Here is a 24,438-nt window from a genome sequence, read left to right as displayed (position 1 = left end):
TGTGAAACTGGCTATCATCCTTTAATATATGGGTTATTTCAACTAGACGTGAACATCTTTAAGTCAGGAAGCCCAGCTGAGCTAATCCCCTGTCTCATTCTAGAAGGCACTGTAAAGATTCCTTCAGGTGGTTGACGGATGAGGGAGGGGCTGCATGGCCACTCAGGGCGGATTCGAAGGACTTTTCCTTGTCACATGAGGTCACTTGGACTCTTAGGTAGAAGTGCGAACTCTCTAAGAGTTCAAAGTTAGCAAAGAAAGTGCCAGAGCTGACTCTGAGAAGAGTGATGGGAGCAGAAAGCTGACGTTCCAAATCTTAACAAGGCATGCTTACTTCAAGTCAGTGAAAGGTGACCATAGCAAACTGGGGTGACCCAGGCTCTGGGCGGTGGCCCAGTGCCGAACTCATTTGTCCTCGTTTTTGGTCACACCTGAGACAACTAAGGTAGGCCCCAGAACTCTAGAAACCCAGGAAGGGGCCTTCCAGTCTTTGGGAAGCAGTTGACCAGGAGAGGAGGTGACACAGCCCATGAGGGAGGGAGAAGAGGCAAGGTCCCAGTTACGCTGAGCAAGTCACGGGCAGCTGGGTCCAAAGTTGGGAGGTAGGAATGCCTGGGGTAGTTCACAGTGTGGAAATGGCAGAACTTCATCCCTTGTGGTGTTCTCAGAGGCTCCGACATCCTGGTTTCAAATAGAGGTGACAGTAAAAGCAAGCCACTCCCGGTGTGGTGGTGACTGGTGAAGAGTCAGGACTGATTGTCCTCTCCAGGTTTTGATGGTGAACCCCAGGCTGGCCTGTGGCGACTCTGTTACTAACTCCATAGGAGGTAAGAAGATCAGATGCAAACCAACAAAACCAAAACCAAACCAACCAACCAAACAACACCTAAAACATCAACTTCAAAAACCAACAAAAAACCAACGACAACCTAGTTTGGAGCCGGGAGAACTCAGAGGACAACTTCAGAAAACTATAGAAGAGGATGGATGCTCTTAGGCAAGCTGGAGGCTGTCCCGCCTGAGGGAAGTGCAGAAAGGAAGCGCCCCCTCATGCTATAACCTAAACACTACTGGTCCTTGTCTCCTAGAGGAATCCACTGCAAAGACTCCCTGCGCTGAGAAATTACTTTCTGTGTTCCAGATTCCCCTCCCTCCCCTCCTAGCTGTGATTCTCATTATCTCACAGATATTCTGAAAAAAATAAAAAAACCCTGCATTTCTACTTGACTTAAAAATTTAAGATGCCATTTAGAGGTGCTATTTAGTTGGGGTTTGGCTGCAGAACATATAAAAGGTCACACCCTTTACCTCTGAATGGACAAGTCAGAGTCTGAACACCATGTCAGGGCCGTGTTGTATCTCAAATTAGTGTGACTCTCGCTGCTTTGGTTTGTTTGTGTTTAAGTCATGGTGTAGTATCAGTGATGAGAAATATTTCCCGAGATTTCAACTGTCTGACCTCATAAGTCAATTTATAAAAATCCCCACAAAGCCTTGGGATCATCTTGGTCTGTTTTGTTTTACTGCTTAATTAGCAAGTTGTCAGATGAGGCGCTGTGAGACGCAGACAGGCGCTTCTTTCTTTCTTTCTTTTTTTCTTTTTTTTACCTGTTGACTTACTTTTTATCGGGATAATGAGCTGAGGAATGACAGGTAGAATCTTGTTCCCTCCGTGTTCCAGCATGTCGTGGATTCCTTGCCGAGCAAAAAACTCATAGGGAAACGTCATTTCACAAAGCCCATCAAAAAACAGAGGCAGGTAATGATGGTAGTCCAGTTTCTCAATCTCTACCTGGAAGGAGAGAGGAGAAACAGCTTGTGAAAACAACCCTGTGGCAGGCTGCGCAGGGCAGGGCAGGGCAGGGCTGGTGTGCAGCGCTGGCCCCCTGATGTGGTGAGGGAGATGCCTCAGCCTTTCAGGGAGGTGTGGCTGACCCTTGCCCCCAGCCACCGGAAGGTGTGTGGGGTGCCTTTGATCTCTGAGCAATGTGGGGCACATTCTCCACTCTCCAATCTCAACAGTCAAGTGTCTTAGTCACACATCACCTACACTGGGGGCATATCAGTAAACTGTTGATTTGGTTAGGATATTTGGTTTGTTTGTTTGCTTACCATTTGGGCCAGGTTTGATCTAGAATGTTCAGATCAGGGTTCAATAGAGGAACATTGAAAACACAAGGGTAAGGACAAAACAAAGAAAGCCTGAAGCACTTGACATTGGAAGACATGTTTCTATCAAGAACCTAATAGGGGATATATATGACTTAATTATAATGTAGCTGGCCAATCAGACAGTTAGGGTTACATATTTCCTGGAACACGGGTGCCACCAAGACAACGAGGGAACCCCGATCCTTAGCGGATCTTTCGACGACACTCAAGCCAGTCTCCCCCTGGCTGCTTCCTGAGGAGCAGAGATGTGTCTGTCTCCACTGCCGCATCCTTCATCCCCAATATCACAGCATGGCTTCCAGCCAGGCCCTTGTGACAACCTCCATCACCTTGGGTACAGAGGATGAAGCCTAAATTCTAGGGCAGAGGACGCAGAAGGGGAATGGGGGATCACACACATGGAAGAAGGTGGTTTCTGCCCAGCTCTCCACTGTGTGGAAAAGCTGGCCTGACTCATCACTAGCAAGGTGTCGGCGTGATAGCGACTCAGCACAGACAAACTCATCCACTCTGCATGACCATGGTGGCTGTCCTAGGATGTGTCTGCTTCCTTGTTTCCAAGTCTTTATGTCCCCAGTTTCCTATGATCATCTAATTAAGTGACCCTTGAGAAATGCCCATCATGTTAACAGGATACTTTCTCACTCAGCTTTCTGGAGTCTACCACAGTACATGTCTGCTACCTCCAGGACGTGGGCAACCAGTAGCTAAGAACACATTTTCTTCAGGGTTTACTGTGAGTCTGGGAGAATCTGAAACCGTGTCTATGGTTATCCTAGCCAATCACAAATGCAGGTACAAATCTCGGATGTACTTTACACTCCTTGTCAATTTACAAAACTTACTTGACTCCAGGAAAAGTATTATGGGATAGCTGCTGAGTACTGATGTTCTCAAGAATCTCTGCACAGTCAAAGGGGGTTTTGGAGTGATATGTTTCACACTATGGGAAAGTTACTGTTGCATACAGATGGTACAATGTTATTTATAAATTTACTTTGTTACCTCATTCCGAGTCAATGCCTCCCCTATTGTTTTTACTTATATTTTAAGTAGATATAAAAATACAAAAATTTCATCTCACTGACCACAACTACTCTTTGTTACTGAAACTTACATTTTGCATGTTTTCCATTTTAGCATATAGTACTTTGACATGCGCTCTATGTAATTATCAAATTTTGAATTTTAATATGATCCCACACTGTATTTTCATATAAGTTATTTATAGGTACAGCTATCTTGACTTAATGTCTATTGTTTTTATGGTTACTTGTTTTATTTTACCTATTCTTTTCTATTTCACAGTTTTATTTAGATTGTGTTTTATTATTGTGTTTATGTTGGGTGTTTTTCTAATGATGTTGAAGACAGAACTGCCTGTTTAAATACTTGAGTGTATCTATCCTTTCCTTTTTCAGATATTTTCATATATATGGGGGAGATGAGGAAGTTAAACATCGAACAAGATCACTGACACTCCAAGGTTTCTTTGGGATTCTGTTTTTGCTTCCTAAGATTCGAGGCAACAATACTATGACTCACAGAGGGTATGGCATGCACTGGTGTTTTTAACACCACAGCATTAACAGGTTTAATTAGTGTCCTAACTGTCAATGTGGAGGAACCTGATGCTCATGGTGTTTAAATAACTCCCCTAAGGTCATCTGCGGCAAGTAAATGGTGACTCGAGGCAGAGTACCTGGGCTTGAGATGCTGAGCTGCCCTCAGACTCTGAGGCTGAGCACATGGAGAACCTGCACTGCTGTAACCTGGGGACTCCTCCCTTGTCCCGTGTCGTCCTAGTCTTTATCATTTCCAGTGCAATCAGACGAGGTCTATCACTAACAGCACTATAATGGACTTGTTTAAAGTGTGTCCTCACCATTGCCTGTTGACAATACAAACTTCTCTAAGTGTTGTCGGGGCTGTCCATTAGATACAAGGTGACACCCTCCGTATGTAACTTTCTGCTCGCATGTCTTCTAGGGGCCCACGTTAGGAGGAAAATATTGTCTTCTGTTGTCGAATTTGCCTAGGCCCTGGTAAGTCCTATTGGGGTCCACTTAGCACAGGGAGCTTCAGGAACACCATGTAAAACACATGGGTTTTAATATTTTTTCTGACTTTTGATTTCTTTTTGTCCTTCTTTCCCTCATTCCCTTTCTCCTTCCTCCCTTCCCATGCTCCCCTCTTCCATTCCCTTTTCCCTTAAATTTCTCCTAGGAGCAATAGGACCATTTCCATGGCAAAGTATTTCAAAAGAAGCCTCTAGAATGACTCCTATAGCTCTCTACTTTTGCTCTCTCTTTACCCACTTTCCTACTGATTCCCTGATTTCTTTGATCAAGGCCACCAGTGAGACCTTTTATCTCATCCTCTTATCCCTCCCTGATCACATTAGTACAATACAGGTAGCCCCCTTCCCTGGGCCTCCTTTACCACACCCAAAATGCTGGGTCCCTCCCATTCCTATGGGGGGCAGGCTTCCACTGCTCCTGATCAAAGTCCCACAGGGTCTCCCTGACCTGTGCTTGGGTACATTCACATCACACGCCCCTCTCCGGTATGGGCTTGCCCTGGAGACTCGCTTGCCGCCAGCCCTTCCCACTTAGACTCTTTCCTTGGATGCATGTTCCTATAGCTCAGGTTGCCAGAGCAAAATACTTGTGGCTAGGTACTCAAAACAGGCACTGAGGGCTGTGGACATGGCACCTGGCGAGCATAATGAAGTCCTCAAAAGCACACACAAAAATCTGAGTGTGGTGGTGTGCAAAACCAGGTGTGGTGGTATGCAAAGGCAGATGTGGTAGTGTACAAATCCAGGTATAGGGGCATGTAAAGCCAGAGATGATAGTGTGAAAAGTCAGTGTGGTGGTTTGTAAAGCCAGGTGTGGGGTGTGCAAAGCCAGGTGTGATGGTATGCAAAGCTACTGTGGTAGTATGTAAAGCCAGATGCGATGGTGTGCAAAGCCAGTGTGGTGGTGTGTAAAGCCAGATGTGGTGGTGTGCAAAGCCAGGTGTGATGGTGTGCAAAGCCAGATGTGACAGTGTGCAAAGCCAGATGTGATAGTGTGCAAAGCCAGGTGTGATGGTGTGCAAAGCCATTTGTGATAGTGTGCAAAGCCAGGTGTGATGGTGTGCAAAACCAGGTGTGCGGGTGAACAACTATAATCTAAAAGGACAGAGACAAGGGGATTCCAAGGGCTTATTGACAATAGATGAATCAGGTTTATTGAGAGTCTCTGCCTCAAAAACCAAGATGGGAAATACCTTCTATCAACCTCTGACTTGTGCAATCATGCTTATTTGTACACACACACACACACACACACACACACACACACACACACACATCATATACCCCTTTGACACTGATTTTCCCACCATTATGGATGCTGGAAATGCAAGGCCAGGTTCTGTTGAATGCTCTCTCATTTGCTGGAGACTGTACCCTGCCTAACCCCACAGGGTTATTCCGTACATGTAGAAAGTGGACTCTGTCTCTGCGCCTCTCAGACAGACACTGGACTTCTGGACTCACTTGACTGCTCTCACCTCCATCCAGGCCCAACTCTGACTCCAGGTGCATTGGGCTTAACACCTACACGTGCTGGATGGGAGTGAAGTGGGGACATCTCAGTCCATGGGACACTTTTCTTACACCCACAGCTCTCTGACACCACATCCTTTCGCTTAGACATCAGCTCAGTGAGGCCTCTCTGTTACCATCTACACACTCTGATTTTCCCTAAAGCTATGATCAGCCATTACACTTCTTAAGCTCTGTTGTTCAGTAAGGAGGGCATGTTCCACGTGGCAGGCTTTAAAGCTATCTACCTATTTATTTAAATCATCTATCTATCTATCTATCTATCTATCCATCCATCCATCCATCATCCACCCACCCACCTATCTATCTATCTATCTATCTATCTATCTATCTATCTATCTATCTACCTACCTACCTGCCTACCTATCATCTGGACTACTTACCTGCAATTGACGAGAACTCATACTGAGTTCTCAGACTGGTCTGTGTGTTTGAAACTTTACAGCTAGAAGTCCCTCTTTTCTACAGAATATTTAGGTGCAACCACCCTATAATATGTCCATGTTGGCAATGACCAGGTTGACAGTGTGAAAGTTTAGATGGTGAGACTATTTGTGTTTGGTCTAAGTCCTTAAGGAGGAGAATGAGGAGCTCCCTTGTTTATGGGATTCAGTCTCACACCATGATGCTATGCTGTAGACTACTTCTATATTTCTACTCTTGTTGGTTCATTTAATTTTAAAAATAGTTTTTTTAATTGTTCCAGCTATGTAGTTTTCTAATCATAATGCTTAATATAATGTATATTCTTCAAGAATCTCCATAAATGATAGCTTGAAATTTGATAATCTTTTAATTAAAGTCTATGAAACCCAGAAGCAGAAGAAATTCTTTGGACTTGCACATAGACATGGGCTGTGTTGGATACAAATGCCACATATGTTAGCAGCACTTTGGGCATTAACCCCAGAGATGAAAGTGTTCTAACACAGAGACTCTTCCTTTGAATTTATAGAGACTTTGTAAGGATCACAGTGCTTACATTGCTGGGTCTCTTGGTCTGCCAGTGATCTTTGGCTAAGAGCAACACCCCCCTTAGTCTACAAAATACAGCGTTTTATCCCCTAGAACAAATGTGCCAGGCAACAACACCATACTGAATGGTAAAAAGCACAGTGCGTCTAACAACTTCTGGAACATTCCAACCAGAGAACATCACATTTTCTGCATGGTTGCATCAATCATAAAATACAGAAAATATCTGCTATCACAACCCATGCAATAATTCCTGAAGACACTGTTTAGAATTATAAATGAATATACAAAGGCATAATCAGCTATGAATGTATTATGGACTCATATGTACTAAGTATGACATTTCTAAGACACACAGACACAGCCACTGACTTGTTGCAGGAAACCTTTCGAACTCTACAAGTGTTAGATGATATGTATAAAACACTCCACATATATGGGTCCTATCTTCAAATGTGCATAGATACAGTCCTAGTGAATAACTTAAAAACTGTTTTAGCCATTCTATGTTTTAGCTACATGAAATATACAACAAAACATGTAATATTGTGTGTATACCTTTTGACACTAGGAAGTTTTTTTTTTAATTTATTGATATATTTATTTACATTTCAAATGATTTCCCCTTTTCTGGACCCCCACTCCCTGAAAGTCCCATCAGTCCCCCGTGAAAGTTACTCTCTGGCAAAGAAAAGGGGCCGGTGGCAGGAAGATGGCAGCCAAGACTGAGATGAAACCATAAACTGCCAAAAAAAAAAAAAAACCAACAACAACAACAAAAAAAAACTAAAACATGAAACAGAATGTTCTAGTAACACAGGGTAGGAACAAGCTGAGCTCTGGAAACCCTCAGACCCTGGAGATGGGGAGGAAATGCCATCGCTGAGGAGAGTGGAGGGCTCTGGGGGGTGACAGGCAACCTTAGGAGGGATCAGACCCAGCCTGGGCCTCGAGTGCTGAGCCCAGAGATGGTGGCGAGAGAAGGGAGCTGAGCAAGAACGCCCATGCGACCAGGGAACTTGAAGGTTGTTTCCCTTGTGGTGTGGGGACAAGAAGGTGTCTTTCCTTCATCTATAGAAACAGATAACTTGATGAGAAACCCTCAGTGGAGGATCAGAGCAATGAAAGCCCACAGGATACAAAGGTAAGCAGTTATGTCTCGGATACTGTCAATGACATTCACAGGGCCCAGACACAAGACAAATGAAAGACCATTAGCACTTACATAGTGTGGGGGACAAGAAGCAGCCACCCGGAAAGTGCAGCTTCTGCGGTCAGATGTACCCACTGTCAATTTCTACCAATCAGTAGTGACAGACTGACCCCAACTACTCACCAGACTTTGGGGCATGGGGGCGGGGGGAGAGCTCAGGGCCTGGCAGCTCTGAATTATTGGATGAGATCTGGAAAGGGAGGCTTCACAAGGCTTTCAAACTGATGAGGCGAGGGAGACAGCTCACTGGATAAAGTGCTGGCAGCATGTGTATGAAGACCTGAGTTCAGTGCTATGTAAAACCGCGTACGTACGGCACGGTGTGCCTATAATCCCACCGCCCTGGCAGAGATCTGGGGATGGAGGCAGGGGAAGCCCTGGAAGCTCAAAGGGCAGCTCGCCTGGCTGGCATAGGCAGGTGTGAACCGCAAGACACCCTGCCTCAAACACGGCGACAGGCCAGCGGTGGCACTGGAGCTGCACGGCAGCAGGGAGATGCTAAGAGAAGCTGTTTCTGAAGAAATAATGGCCGGGAAGATTTTGCAATTACAGAAAGGTTTGTGTGTTCAGGTGAAAGATGCAGATAGAGACAAATCCTAAAAACGTCAAAGATTTGAAAGCAGCTAGTGACAACTGACAGACTATATATATATACAAAGGGTCAAAATTAGACTGAGGTTGCATTTCTCATTTACAGACGAGAAGCCAAGAGCTGGTAGAACCGTTGGACACTCTGGGAGAATGTCCACCCTTCTGCCACAGCATAACCCAGTGGTGGTGGTGGATTAACTACCAAAACCAGGGAGAAATCCAGTGTGCACAACCAGCACTGAGGGGACAGTTTCTTAACCTATGGCTCATCAAAGGATTTTCTTTTTAAAGGTTGACCGAATACAAGACAAAGAAGATATATTAAATACACTGCTGAGAAGTCGGCAAGAGAAAGTAACCACAGGCTACACACCTTTCAGAAATCATGAATAAAGTGGAGCCCTGATGTGGGGCAGCGACAGTGGGAACATGAGTGAAACCAAGTCAAGGCCAGTTCTGGCAGCAAGGGACCTTTGTATCCGGTAATCACATTGAAATGCAAAGATCTCTTGAAAAATAGAAACAAAAATCAGCTTCCATGAGAATGAGAAAGGGGTGGAGAAAGGGAATGACTCTAGCTCTAGAAACCCAGCGGGAGGCTCATTGAATTGTCCTACCCGGGAAGAGACCATTAAACTGTCCTACCCGGGAACAGATGGGCAGTGAGGGCACGCAAGAGGAAGCTAAAAACATAAGCAAAGTAGGCCTAATAGGTCAAGCCTGCTGCCAGAGGAAACTGTTTATCATGGACACACTCAAGATGAAGGGTGGGGGGATACTTTATCAGTATATATATATATATATATATATATATATATATATATATATATATATACACACACACACACATATATATATATACACACACACACATATATATATATATACAGTGATATATGATATATACAGTATATATATATATGACAGTCTCTATTTTTGACAGCATATATATGTATATATACATATATGTATATATACATATATGCATATGGCAGTATACATATGTATTTTATATATATATATATATATGCTGTTAAAAATGGCACACACACCATATACATACTCACACAACCACACACATATGCACAAGTGCACACGCCATTTTGACAGATTTTACCAGGTAATGCGTCACAGAGAGGGTATCAAGTTATGGCCCCATGAGCACCAAACCAGTACCTGTGTTTCTATTGTTTATCCGGAAGGTCGGCTACCAGAGGTTGATTCTTAATAACATTAGAGGTAAGGGGCGTTTCAGTGCGGCTTTGACTGCCATTTCTCTTTCTGTGCACAAAACCAGCTTTCAAAGGCAGTTTTGAAAGCCATTTGTACACTCTCTCCTGTGAATTATACTTTCATAGGCTATGCAATTTTTCACTATGAATCATTGGCTTTCTTTCTCAGGTCTTTTATTTGGGGCGGGGCATAGTCATTTGTATGTGGAAGGAACATCTCGTTTTTCTTTTGCTACTGCAGCCATTGTTATGCCGATGAAAATGCCAGCTGGTTATGGGTTCTGAAGTTTGAATTCGTATTAGGCTTTTCTTCAATTTCGTGCCATAGAGAATCAAGCTAATTAAAAAACATCCCAGTCCTTCCATGTTTCCTTTCCATTTGACTTATTAACGTATTTGTGACGTTTCTGCTGTGGTACAGGGTTCATTCTCAGCTGGTACCCAGCTGTCTTGTCCCCTTAGAGAAAGTCTACTTTTACAGCTGAGTTCTACCTGGATGTCTTTTCTTTCATTGGCCTGGCTACTATTCACAAATTCGTAATTGTTTTATTTAATTACGACAGCTACCCAATAGCTGTCAATATCTTGTTGGCTCGATATGTTCACACACTTTTATTGTTACCATAGTTGTCTTCTTAACTTTTTTAAAATATAAAATTCCAAAATACATTTGAGACATCAGTTCTAATTTGTGGACCCACATAGAACCTTAATTTGACAACAACATAGAACACATTCTTTGAAAACACACTCCAAATATTTTTGAAAGCTAAAAACATACTAAGCCATAAAAGGAGTCTCAAGGGACCCTAAAATATCTATCCTGCTTGTTATTTTTATTTTAAAGAAAATTAAACAAAAATACTTAGTAAGGCAAAAGCCAGGCTTCTAATCCTCACAGATTTAGAAATTTAGAAATTCGTTTGAATTACTCATAAATCAACAAGAAAATCACTACGGAAAAAAAATTTAGGCATTGCAGCACAATGAAATTATGTAACCTCCAAAGAAAAGAATAATGTCCCCTGCAGAGATGTTTGTAAGGAAAGGAGATTAAAGACAGCCACAGAAAGGAGCATGTGTGCTCAGCCAAGCTGCAGCCACTTGGAGACAACTGAACATCATGAACCCAAGACGCCAAGGGTGTGCTCAAAACCAGGGCCTGCCGGGCCACGCGCTCAGACACGTCAGCATGACATGTTTAGACTGCGTCTGAGGGAAGATGTACCAGCGAGCATGACACTCTGGCGAAGCTTTGAAGTCAGTCGCCATTACTTCAGTGTTGTTGTTGAGGAGGTCCTGCTAGCACAAGAGACAGGACAAAATGATCCTGAGAGCATGCAAGAGGGAAAGGGAATCCTTCAGAGTGAGGGTGAGGGGCCGTCTATGAAGCACACTGGTGGACATCACACACACTTCTACCCAGCAAAGGAACCCAAAGTATTGACTGACTGTGGATTGGTGGACCAAAGGGAACAGCATTCATCCCCATATGTGTAAAACATATTGAGAAAATGCTGTTTCAGAAGTTCACAATAGGATAAAAATGAGTCCACTAAGAAATAAAACTAACACTTGATATATAAGGCTTTATGGAAAAAATTAATTATTGGTAAGTATAGATGCAAGGCAAGAAATATTTTTAGAGGACCAATGGACACATTGGTCAGGCTGATAGATTGATGGAAACTTAGAAAATGTGATACTCTGTGACCAGTCCTCATTGACTAAATGGCCACTCCTTTATAAATACTGAAGACTCTGTGTAGGTAGAGGATATTAATTATGGAGTCACAGATCTAGGCGTGGAGGAGGAAATCAAATTACTTTGTACAATAACCTTATTTTAAGCTTCTGTCAAAAATGCTACCAAGACAGTTAAAGGTCAGTTGTAAGCAGATCTCGAATTTATTCACACTTAACCTTTATTATGGAGAAGTTTTATGCTCGGAGCTGTGGCAGTCAATGACTGATATGTTCACGTGTGGTAAGTAAGGAAGAGTCCACACGCAGGAGCTTTGCACACTCCCACTCTCCTTTACTTGTCAGAGAGTTAAAGGAAGAAAAAATGTAAAAACTTAAAAAGTAGATGTGCTCAGAGAAATACAAAGAGTCAAAAATGTATATAAAAATACAGTGTTGGAGTTTATCTTTCCTCTATCGCAGCCTGGAACAATGCTAAGAACACCACACATTGGTGGGGGCGGGGGCGGGGGCGGGGGCGGGGGCGGGGCTGTATCTGGGGGAGCACACGTTCATAAAGCAAAACAGGAAATGTGTGATAGGCCTGGAACATCTCAGCAGAATTTCAGGAACTGGAAGGAAGACACTCTTTGTGGTTCCTGTCACTGGCATTAATTGTAGAACATGTCAGTGTTTAATAACAACTGTCCTTGAATGCAGTGGATCTCAACACACCCAATCAAGGCAACGTGAAGAAGGACCAACCATGGGCTGGGGGTGGCAGTGCTCTGTCTCTCCCACTCCACATACTATGTGTGTATCCGAGAGAGGTTGGTTATAATTCATTTATGCTATTTTCCCTCAGGATTGCTTATATTTCTTAGTCAGAAAACTAAAGCAAACATTAAAAAATAAAGCAATCACAGAAGGTGATGTTGCAAATGGTGGAGTGAACAAGGATGCTCAGGAAGAGGCCTGATCAGGAGAAAGGAGGCGTGACTATGGATGGAGTGAGTGGGAGAATGCATCATTGGGTGGACGGCTGGGACACGACTCAAAACTGAGAGAGGGTCAGAGTTCAGGGAAAGCCCAGGTGGAAGACAGCCACAGCTTATTTGGGAGGCGGGATCTAGTTTGTGTTCATGTGACCCGGGTTGTGGTGACCAGTCAGGTAGATCTGGAGAGGCAGGAGGGCCTCTGTGTCAGGTGGACACTGGACTATACGTTTTAGAGATGGTTAGAGATGATGTAATACGTGTGTGATTGATAATGACCTGGTGGTGACTGTAGAAAGATCAGAGATCAGGGCTGACTGTCCAAGACTGAGGAAACAGCACATGACCCACAGTGGAGTTCAAATGTGAAACCACAGGGGCCTGACTCACAGTCATGACTTCTGACACAAGACAAGAAAGAAAGAACAGAGAAAGAATCCATTCATCTGTCTATCACCTGTCTGTGCATCTATATATCTATGTATCTATGTATTTATGTAATCTTTGTCTGTGTCTGTCTGTCTGTGTCTATGTGTCAATGTATCTATGTATGTATCTATGTTTATATGTATGTATGCATGTATGTATAAAAGTATATATGTATGTGTGTGTGTGTGTATGTATCTATCTATCTACCTACCTACTTACATACTTATTATTGATCCATGGGAGAAATAGAGAAATGTGAACGGGGTAACATGATTAACCAGACAGAGAGCTGAGGAACATCATGTGGAACACCCACGACAGCCATGTCTTTAACCTTTGGGACACACAACAGGACACTGACTGTCGGAATCAGGAGTTGCACAGGGACTGAGTTACAGGTCATGTGTTCACCTTGAGGTTTATGATGAGACTGGGTGGACACCACGAAAGACTCAAGATGCACACACAGGACTAATGTGGCAGACAGAAGACCCTTCACAGAGTGTGAAAGTCATGGTCAGAGGGTCACACACACACACACACACACACACACACAGAGAGAGAGAGAGAGAGAGAGAGAGAGAGAGAGAGAGAGAGAGAGAGAGAGATCCCTGAGAAAAATCTCTTCACTCGGAAGACAAGGTGACCAAACCAACACCCAAAGAGGAAAGCATTGTGCAGGCTGCCTCTGCTCATGACCTTGGCCTGAAGGAAAACTATCTGGTCAGAAGTTTGGCTATGTGCCGCAGAGGAAGGAAATTACTAAAAACAGGAAAATCTGGCTGATATACAGTCAGTTAACTACACCAGAGGGAAGGAAGCTCAAGTCTTGTCACTAGACATATTTCTCGAGAAACCTGAGCCATGTTGTGGGGAGAGACCATCATCTGAGCCCCATTCCTTTCTCCCAGACACGGAAATGCCACCAGACCCAAGAACAGACTAGGAATCTTCAAATGCCTCCCTTTGTGCTCTTGGGAATGTCCCATGCAACACCAGCAGGTGTGGATGGGCACGGCCAGATGGGAGCTCTGAGAAGACCCTATTGTTGAGAATATTTTCACAAATCTACCAAGTAGCGGTCCATCTTCTTTCTAGCAAGAAGACACATTTTGATGCTCTCCAATGGTGCGGTGCTTGTATCTTGTGAGACCAAGTAGATTACCTGTCCAGGCTCCAAAAGGATCAAACTGTTTAACTTGATGTGTCCCTTTGGTGCATGGGACATCACAAAAAAAAGATGGCGCTGATGGTGGAGCCACTGTTAAAGCTTGCTGGAGGGTGTGCAGCCAACTACTGCTGTGTCTGTGTCTGGCAAGTTGCTGATGGGAACAAGGGGTCCTCAGAAGTGTCATCTGCATACAGGGTAGGAAAGGTACCTCCGGCTCTGGGCCCCTCTCTGTTCCTCAGCACAAGTGAGCCTGCTAATCACTCCATGTCTCAGCTTCCCCATCTGTAAAACAGCACTTGCCTCATAGGGACTGCTGAGACTTAAATGGGGTAAAAGCTGAGATGTCTACCTGGCTAACATGGAGAAATGAAAGCTATGGAAACGGCCACGGACAACTGTCTGCTGCTGTTTCATAGTGTGCCTTACTGTTCCAGGCTTAGCGATTCCACTCATTTGATGAAACGTCATGACCGAAAGCAAGCTGGGGAGGAAAGAGCTTTCCTGGTTTACTCGGCTTCTTCCTCCACAGCTCTGTTCATCATTAGAGAATGTCAAGACAGAACTCAAGCAGGGCTGGAACCTGAAGGCCGGAGCTGAGGCGGAAGTCATGGAGGCTGCTGCTCTGAATGCCTCGCTCAGTCTGCTTTCTCATAGAACCCAGGACCACCAGGCCAGGAGTGGCACCAGCCACAATGGCATGGGCCCTCCCCCTCACAGATCACTAATTAAGAAAATGCCCTAAAGTCTTGCCTCCAGTTTAATCTTATGGAGAATTTTTATTAATTGAGGCTCCCTCTCCTCAAGTTGATGTAAAGCTAGCCAGTAGCTTCCTCAATGGAATCCATCAGTTTGCTTTTCCAGAGTCAATACATTTTGACAATTTTACCGGCTAGAGGAACACATCCTCTTTTAAGTGGGCCAGTGTTCTCTTAGACTGTTGTGATGTTGACCCTGCCCACTGTTGACAGCCACTCAAGGGTAGACATCACTTGTGAAGCACACAGAGATCAAACCCAGAGAGTTCATGGGGTAAAACGGGAAGACTTCAGTGCCCGGCAGTGCATGGGGGATTTTGAAGCAGGTCAAAAACACTCCTTCAGACTTCATATACCAGTCTTGGAACTTTTCATGGGATAACAATAAACCTAAGGAATAAGAATGTGAAATGAAGAAAATTCCATCTTTACTGTAATAAACCACTTTATAAAATTTATTTGGAGTATAAACAAGTTCATGTTCATAGAAGACTACAGATATGTTCTAAAAAGTGATTAAATAATAACATACAGTGTTAATGGGTGCTGCATTTCTTAACAAGGGTGTTCGCTAATTTTTAAAAATGAAAAATGATCTAACTAGTGGTACTTCTGCCTTCGGAGCTTAACAATGGGACACACCGCCAGGATGCTTTTTATGGCACAGTATTAATAATTGAGTTATCTAGATGTCTTGGGATTGTATTCCAACAGCATGTGGGGAAATAGGATCAGTAAAGACGTTTGGAGTACTGGAAACACATACCCGACAGAGCTCGGAAGAGGATGCTCTATTTTCTCTGTCTGCTTCTTAGTCCCTGGCTATACAGAGCATGTCCCAGACACAGTAGATACTTCTCCAGGCCACAGAGAAGGAACATATCTGCGTGGGTCAAGCCCCACAGTTGATGGTACAAGCTCACAGTCTAAGCTACCTTGGACTTGGCAAATGGCCAAATCATCAGATTCTCAAATGGCCTCACCAGGTTCAGTCCTCTGTCATTCTCCAGGGTATGGTCCAGACTCCCTTCTAAAACCACTGTGTCCATTGACCACAGCGGTGAAAGGCCCCACAATGTCCATGTACAGGGATCGGCCTAAACACTGGACCACTCTGTCCACCAGTTCCCTTTCTAGCTTCATGTGACATTGCCTTCTGTGTCCAAAGTTCCAATTGCAACAGATAGACCCCTCTGCTGAAAATGCTCTGGTATCCTAGAATCCTTCTCTGCTTTTTCCTATCCCTTGTGAATTTTTATACATCGCAGCAGTTCGGAGTATAGATGTCTCACCACCTCCCTGTCTCAGCTGCAAGTTAGCTATATGACCCTTGTGTAAGTCATGTTTGGGCTCCTCATGCCAATGGGGATGTTATTAGTACACACTTCAGCTACCTTTGGTAAATAACACAATTGGTTCATTCATGTAAACCTCTAAGCACTGGCCAGCCCATGTTCATCCTCATTACTGACACCTTATTGTAATAGCATTAGACACACTTTAATTACATGAGCAATTAATGAATGTGTAGTCAAATATTTGCCTAGATTCCAATAGGAATTAAGCCTCTTGTTGTCTTTCTAGCCAGAGCAGGGATCGGGAGTAGTGACTCCCAGCTACAAGGGGCTCTGTAGGAGCAGGAGAGAGAATGTAAGTCACTGGCCAGCATCATGCACCCCAGATCCTGCACAGGGGTTGAAGGCTGCTCACATGCGCATGTCTCATGTATGCACATGCATCTGGGCAGACATGGGTGTGATACAGACAGGGAGACTGAAGAAAACCTGGAGGGTCCGGAGTACGATGGCGGAAGACAGCAATTGGCGATGGTAGTTTATTTCCCAGGACACAGGCCAAGAAAGTTCCAAGCTACAGCAGAGACTGGTGGCGGTCATGCTAAGTCAGGGACAATGTGCCACATTGTTAAGTCATCAGCGCTGGTGTGAGCTGTGCTGTGGAGACAGCCTGCAGCCAAGCTTCATAACATCATTAAGTATCTGGAGTTATAAAGGAAAAGATGAAGGAACGGCTCCAACCATGAGAACTTTCTCGCTATGAACGCAAGGATGGAGGCCTGTCTAAGCCCCAGAGGAGATAACCTGCTAGGCCACCTGAAGGTTACAGGAGAAAAAAACAAAGATGGCAAGATGGAATCAAATCCACACACTCCATTCCATGGAGGCCAGTGAGCTGCCCATACTTGGTGACACCAAGTGAGAGACGGGGATGGAAGGGAGGGAAGAGGAGCCTTAGGAGAAAGAATTGCTCCCTGACCCCCATCTATTTCCACTTTCTAGATGGAAACACAACTTTCCAGAGCCACAAGAGGATAGTATGAGGGTCTCTCTCTCTCTCTCTCTCTCTCTCTCTCTCTCTCTCACACACACACACACACACACACACACACACACACATGCACACACCACACACATACACACACCCATGCACACTTACAATTAATACAACACAACTGTCTTCCTTTGTCTATATTTGACCCAGTATTATCATGGCTCAGGATCTGTCACACAGACCGAATGAAAACATGAATGAATTAATGAATCTTCTTTTTAATTGGCACTCCTCTTTATAGTTCACCGCTTCATCCCCACTCCCAGCCCTGGAAATTTCTTCAAAATAACGTGTTAAGCAAGCATTGGTCTCAGACTTTCTGGATCTGGTCATATGGGATAACAAGTCATTTTTGTATGACTTTAAATCTTCATTTCAATCTCCCTTTGATTCTGCAGTGAGAACTGACATCCTGTTAGGGTGAAATGACTCACCCAAAGGCAGAGAGTGATGGAATTGGCCTCTAAACAGTCCTAACTTATTTGGGCCCATTGTTCTTTTTCAGCTGAAAGGGGCTTTTGATTTCATTTAGTTGCCTGTACTTCCATTTCATGAAATGGGCCAAACAAGGCCCCATTATTAGGCCCGTCAGACCCTGCCTCTGTGTTATGACCCACGGCACAGCTAGCATTCCAGGGACACCACACTGATGGGGTCAGGACTCACAGTCACAGGGAGACTTAGTCTTTCTCTCTTGCTTTTTTTTATTATGTAGGGTTAGCTAGGCCACTTTTATGCACATCTAGGATATACTTTGAGCCTATCTTCCCAGGACCCAGCATTCCCCTTCCCACCTCTCCCCTTCCTTTCACTCTAAAGCTTTAGATCAAGTTCATGTCATTGATATGTGTGTGATTTATGCGTCTGTAATGTTTAGGGCCCACAGATGAGAGCAAACACACAGGATTTGTGTTTCTGAGACTGACTTGAGTCACTGAATAAGGTTCTTTCCATTTGCACCCATTTTCCTGTAGACAGCATAGCCTCATTCTTTATGACTGGAAAAAAAAATTCCAGTGTACGCGCAAGCCACATTTTCTTCCCACTGACGGGCACCTAGGTTGGTTCCATGATTTAGCTTTGAGTGCTGTGTAAAACTGACGTGCAAGTGTCTCTGTGACATACTGACTTGAATCTTTTGATTAAATATCAGGAAATGGTCAAGCTGAGTCATGTGTTGGCTCTATCTTCAGCCTTCTGAGGAACCACAGAAACACTCAGAAGCTATACAAAACTCAGCACTGGGACTTCCCAGATTGTACAGACCTTGGGTGCAGAAAAGCACTCTTCCTATGAAAATATTTGCTTCCATGTATATGCTTGGCCTGGCTTGTACAGGCCAGTGCAGATGATCAGACTCTAGGCCTGCTGCTGCAACCCTGCATCCTGTACCCAAATGAGAGTTCATCACTCCACAGAGAAGGTGCAAAGGAGGCACTTCACGAGAAGCCTTGTTCCACCCAGCGGACTCCAGCTGATGTTCCTTCTAGCTGCACACAGACTTTGGCTTCTATTACCTACATAGCTCTCACACCTTTCTCTCCTTTCTACATGTTCTTCTCTCCTGGCCCTGATTTACTTCTGGAAGTGCAGCCAACAAAGACCTCCTTCGTTGTAAGAATTGGGCTTTTTCAAAAACACGGCTTCAAAAATCAAGTGCTCTGTGGTTGGTCTGTTGACTGAATTCAACACCGGAGTCAAGCAGCCAGGCTGTCCTCTGTGCCACACAGAATGGACCAACTGATCCCCACCTGACCACAGAATGGTTCTGTGCCAGAGAGCTTTATGTCAATTTGACACAAGCTAAAGTCATCTGAGAGAAGGGAACTGCAATTAAGAAACTGACTATAAGATTGGGCTGTAGGGCATTTCTTAATTAGTGATTGGTGAGAGAGGGCTTAGCCCATTGTGGGTGCTGCCAGGCCTGGGCTGGTGGTCCTGAGTTCCATAAGGAAGCAGGCTATGCAAGCTAATAAACAGCGCACCCTCCATAGCCCTTGCATCAGCTCCTGCCTCCAGGTTCCTGCCCTGGACTGAGTTCTTATCCTGATTCCCTTCAATGGTGGGCTATGATGTGCAAGTATTAGCCAAGTTAGCCCTTCCCTCCCCTACTTGCTTTTGCTCATGGTGTTTCAGCCTAGCACAAGAAACCCTAAGACAGGTGGCAAGTACTCCACCAGTCACAAGTAGACACGGATCATCCAAAAGCAGAACATGGGGAACCTTTTTCTATGTCTTTTTTTCAGAAACAAGTCCTCTCCTTTTTTATCCTTAGAATTGAGTTGGAATTGCATCCTAACTAATGTCAACCAAATCACTTTCATAGAGATGTATTTGACAAGCTTCATGACCTCAGAGAGAGGAACAGCAGGTGCAGGGAGGGGCCACCATGATTTCAGCGGACAGCAATTGAGAGAAGTGAGGAAACTCATCAATAAAAGGCTGAGGTGATTCAGGAAGCCAACCCAACCACCCTTGGCCATGACAGGCCCCACGACTGCTGAAACTCATTACTGCCTTGGCAAGTTAAAAACAACACACTGGAAGTCTAAGACAGTTTACATTTAAACAACATTATAGACACTACTAGAAAACACCATGATCTAAAAAGCACAGTAAAGTTGCAGTGTACATTTATATATACCAATGGTGTACTCCCCAAGAAAGAAATTAGGAAAATATCCCACTCAAATGGCTTCTCAAAAGTGCCTTGAAATTCACATAACTAAAAAGGGGAAAGGCCTTTATAATGCAAATTTCAAGAGACTGAAAAGGGAAGCATAAGAAGAATCCAGATCAGGGAAAGAGCTTCAGTGCTCCTAGTTGGGCAAAACTAATACTGTGAAAATGGCTATGCTACCAGAATCAGTCTACAGGCTTAATATAATCCCTGTCAAATTTTTGATGTTGTATTTTACAGATCTAGGAAAACCATTCGGAAACTCAGGTAGAAACACAAAAAACCAGAGGTAGCTCCAGCAATTAAGTAATTGTAAGTAGAAAGGACACAGTTGGAGATATGACACCTAAGCTCAAATCATACTGCAAAGTTATAGTCTCTGGTTCTCTATCCCCCCCTACACACACACAGAGAGACAGAGAGAAAGAGAGACAGAGAGAAAGAGAGACAGAGAGACAGAGAGAAAGAACCTGGTACTGGCATTAAAACTCATAGGTAGACCAAAGTGACATGACACAGGAGCTGGAGATAAACTGGCCATGCAGTGGCTACCTACTTTTGACACTGGAAATAAAAATCATGTAGTGGACAAAGAAATCCTAGACAACAACTAGAGCTGGAAAACGGACGTCTATGCATGGAAGAATAAAAGCACATCCATGCCTTTAGCTTTGTATAAAACCCAATTTAAAAACCCAAAACACTGAAAGTATGAGAGGAAAATACAGCAGAGGCATCTCGTGACGGTGTGGTGGCAGGGACTTTAGACCCAGAACTTCAGTGGTGCAGGAGCCAGCCCCGGGTGTGAGCAGATAGGACTCCACAGAGTTAAGAAGTTTCTGTACAGCAAAGGAAACGTCAGCGGGACACAGACAGGGAGGAGAGCTCTACAGCTACACTTGAGACAGAAGACTAATGTCCAGGATTTACCACTGCAGAAATTAAATGCCAAGGCAATAAAACCTCCAGTCAACAAATGAATGGACGAAATGGACCATTTCCAACAAGAGACAAATGGTGAATAACTGTTCTTAACTGTCCAACATCCCTACCCATCATGGAAATGCAAATTTAAACTGCTTTAAAATACTACCTCACCCAAGTCAGAACAGTCATCACCAAGAAATCTGAATTTGGAGATGTTGGGGATGCTGTACCTTAATACAGTCATTGTGGAAGTCAGTTAGGAGGCTTCAACAAGAGAAAGAAACAAAGAGAAGGGGGAAGGGTAGGAGGGAGGGAGGGAGGGAGGGAGAAGAAATGAAAGGTACAACTTCCACAGGACCCAGTCATTCCACTTGTGGGCATAAACTGGAAGAACTCCATATCCTACCTTCCCTGGAGACAACTGAACATTCATGTATATTGCTGTCCTAGTTATGAGAGCAAAGAAATGGAACTAACGTAGATGACAATCAACAGATGGACAGATAATGAAAGTGCGCTATGTACAGAAGATAGCCTGTAACACATCTGTGAAGAAAATGAAATTATGAAGTTTTCAGGAAAAGCGGGCGGGCTAAGTGGGTAAGAGCACTGACTGCTCTTCCGAAGGTCCAGAGTTCAAATCCCAGCAACCACATGGTGGCTCACAACCATCCGTAATGAGATCTGATGCCTTCTTCTGGTGTGTCTGGAGACTGCTACAGTGTACTCACAGATAATACATAAATACATCTTTAGAATGTATAATATTAATGGAAATGATCCAAAATGGGGGACAAGCCCTGCTTGCTCCCTCATGTGTGGATGCTAGCCTGTAATGTGTATACGTAAACAGCAGTAAGCATGGCTGGGCAGAGTGTAACATGTAGAAAGGAGGCTGGTCGGGAAGCCATAGCGGGTGAAGAGGAGGGACAGCGTGGAGGATAGGACCCAGGAGCCGTGAGAGGTGACACGGAGCTGCTTGGTCCTTCAGCTTTACCTGTCTCATGGTTGTTTCTTTTTTTTGGGTGGGAGAAGGGTCCATAAAATGTCACTAACATTGCCGGTGCAAAGTCACAGACAATGCTTCAGTACAGCCCTTCCACCTGCACCAGCGTTCACCGAGGTGCACAGAGTCTGAGACTGGACAAGCCTTTGTACAGCTGATTACCTCCATCTCTCCATGTGATATTTTGATTTATGAGTTCACTGTGATGATGTGAGTTTTAGAAAAGAAGAAAGTTCAAGATGAATCACGCAGGCTAAAGTAGAAGTGTGCCGTGCTCTCCGGCTCGTGGGAGGGCCGAGGCTCGCCTGCTCGAACTGCTGGTGGCCCTGCACCGCTCAGCTCTGACCCCTGCCCTCCAACGTCCATCACTTGGCCTCTGCTTCCATGCTCACACCGCCTCCTGTCTCCGCTTGGTAAGGACGAGCTGCTGTGCTCCCAAAGCGTCCAGCTTGGCTCTGTCAGTCTGTGCTGGGAAGCATGCTACGGTCAGTCACAAGGCTCAGAGTCTATCGTGTACACATCTAGGGGATTTAAAAAGCCCTAACATCTGGGGCTGGAGAGATGGCTCAGTGGTTAAGAGCACTAACTGCTCTTCCAGAGACCTGAGTTCGATTCCCATGGGGTGGTTCACAACCATCTGTAATGAGATCTGATGCCCTCTTCTGGTGTGTCTAAAGAGAGCTAGTGTACTCATATACATAAAACATTTCCTAACTTATGTTTGTTTGTACAATTGAGGGTTGCAAAATAACATTCAGAAATTTTCAGCAGAAATATTACCTGAAATATAAAGAAATCTAAAATATGAAAAAGAAATCTAAGTATGAAGGGATAGAACTTGGCACATGCACACACACACACACACACACACACACACAAGAACTGAGATCATTTGAGATTAGCAGGCACACAATACTGATAAAGATTTATGGTTTTGTTTAAGGAAAAAACTACAAATATCTTTATATGTTATTGAAGTTATTTTTTGATCACTTAAACTTCTATATAAAAATGGAATTTTTATCAGTTAATTAAATTAATACTACTGTTTGTGGAGCCAGGGTCCCTGGCTGACAGGGTGGCAATGCATTAATGGCAGCATTAAGGCATACATTCATGGCAACATGTCCACATTGTTTGAGTCACAATGACCTACCCACCCCAGAGCCTCTCCTGAAGTCTGACAGCAGGGCTTGTGTTGAGAAGTTGGTCTTATTTCTCTTTCATGTGCTATGATATCTCTGTGTCCTGGCACATGTCTCTTCCTGAGGCTTCCAGTCAAATATTTTCTGAATGCGCCAATGAGCCTGTGTTACGTGTTCCTGACACAAGGTTCCCTCCCTACCTACTAGCAACAGACTATCAAACAGACAGGACTATTTCATGGCTATTTCAGGAGACTGAGTTCTGCTGGGGAGCACAGGACACGACCCAAGAAGGAGGCCTGACTAGGTTTTCTGCCCCTGTGTCCTTCAGGTCACCACACTGTGGCAATGGGGGTCAGTGGGATGTATTTTTAACACTTTTCTTCATACTTCTTTTCTAATCTAGTACTCATTTGTTTATGAATTTTCCTGATTTTTGTTATTACAGATACTTATTATTTGTAATAATAAATTATGATTCATTTTGTAACTGTTACTATGCGTGTGTGTGTGTGTGTGTGTGTGTATATATATATATATATATATATGCATGTATTTATGTGTCTGTGTGAACACATACATTTGTGCATATGTGTATATTAGTGTGTCCATCTGTGCATGTGTGTGTGTATGTATATGTGTCCATGAGTATGTATATGTTTGTATGATGTATGTATGTATGTATGGGTATATGTGTATATTTTTGTTTGTACAGATGTGCATGTGTTCACATGTGGGTCATGTTATGTACATGCGTGTCTAAGATAGAGGGGGCTATCAGGTGTTGCTCTCAATCTGTGCATTTCAGGATCTCTAACTCAACCTGAAGATCACCCATTGGCTAGGCTGGCTGGCTGGTGAGCTGCAGGGATCCTCCTGCCTCGGGTCACCAGTGCTATAGATACCGATGCCCAGTACTGTGCCTAGTATTTTTGTTTTAACCATGTGCTTAGAGGATCCAAACTTGTGTCTTCATGCATGTGCAACAATCACTCTCCATTGCTCCATCAAAGCCATCTCACATGTAGCAGTGGGACATTAGCCAGTAATTTCCTGCACTGGAATAAGTATCACCCGCGATTAGACAAATTCCATCCCTGTGACAACAGAAAAGCATGGAAGTTCATGTTGTAATTTACTGTTCTACACCTCTTAGTGTAAAATATGCAGAAAAGAAGAAAGACTCAGCTGACCTTTGTCTGAAGAGGAAGGACACAGGTGTGTACATAGAATTTCCCTCCGGCTTCTCATTTTCTGATTCTTATAGAAGGCTTTCAATGAGATAATCATCTATATGCCTCCTCCTTATCAAAATGAGTTTTTGAAAGGCAGAAATTATTTCTGCTACAAATTGCCCAAGTTAGACACCACTCTGTTATTTGTCAAGTGGCCAGTAAGCTCCCGACTTGGCTCCTGTGTCTTGGGCCCTGCCGCAGCCCTGGGGCTTAGGACAGCAGGCCCAGCTCCTGCTCTGCTTGTCTCTGAAGGTTGAAGGCAAAGCA

General features: G+C 44.1%; 1 protein-coding gene across 1 annotated transcript in view; it reads right to left on the bottom strand.

The window, feature by feature from the left end:
• Pacrg (parkin coregulated) overlaps window positions 1–24,438 on the bottom strand; it is a 428,615-nt gene that overhangs the window by 196,312 nt on the left and 207,865 nt on the right. Inside the window, exon 3 of the mRNA XM_052169795.1 lies at window positions 1,621–1,792. Within this exon, the coding sequence (XP_052025755.1) occupies window positions 1,621–1,792 (172 nt within the window). The remainder of the gene's footprint in view (window positions 1–1,620; window positions 1,793–24,438) is intronic.

The sequence above is a fragment of the Apodemus sylvaticus genome, chromosome 23 (genome assembly GCF_947179515.1).
Source record: "Apodemus sylvaticus chromosome 23, mApoSyl1.1, whole genome shotgun sequence".
Classification (NCBI taxonomy): Eukaryota; Metazoa; Chordata; class Mammalia; order Rodentia; family Muridae; genus Apodemus; species Apodemus sylvaticus.
The sequence above is the reverse complement of the archived record's forward strand: the minus strand, read 5'-3'. Positions and strand labels throughout refer to the sequence as shown.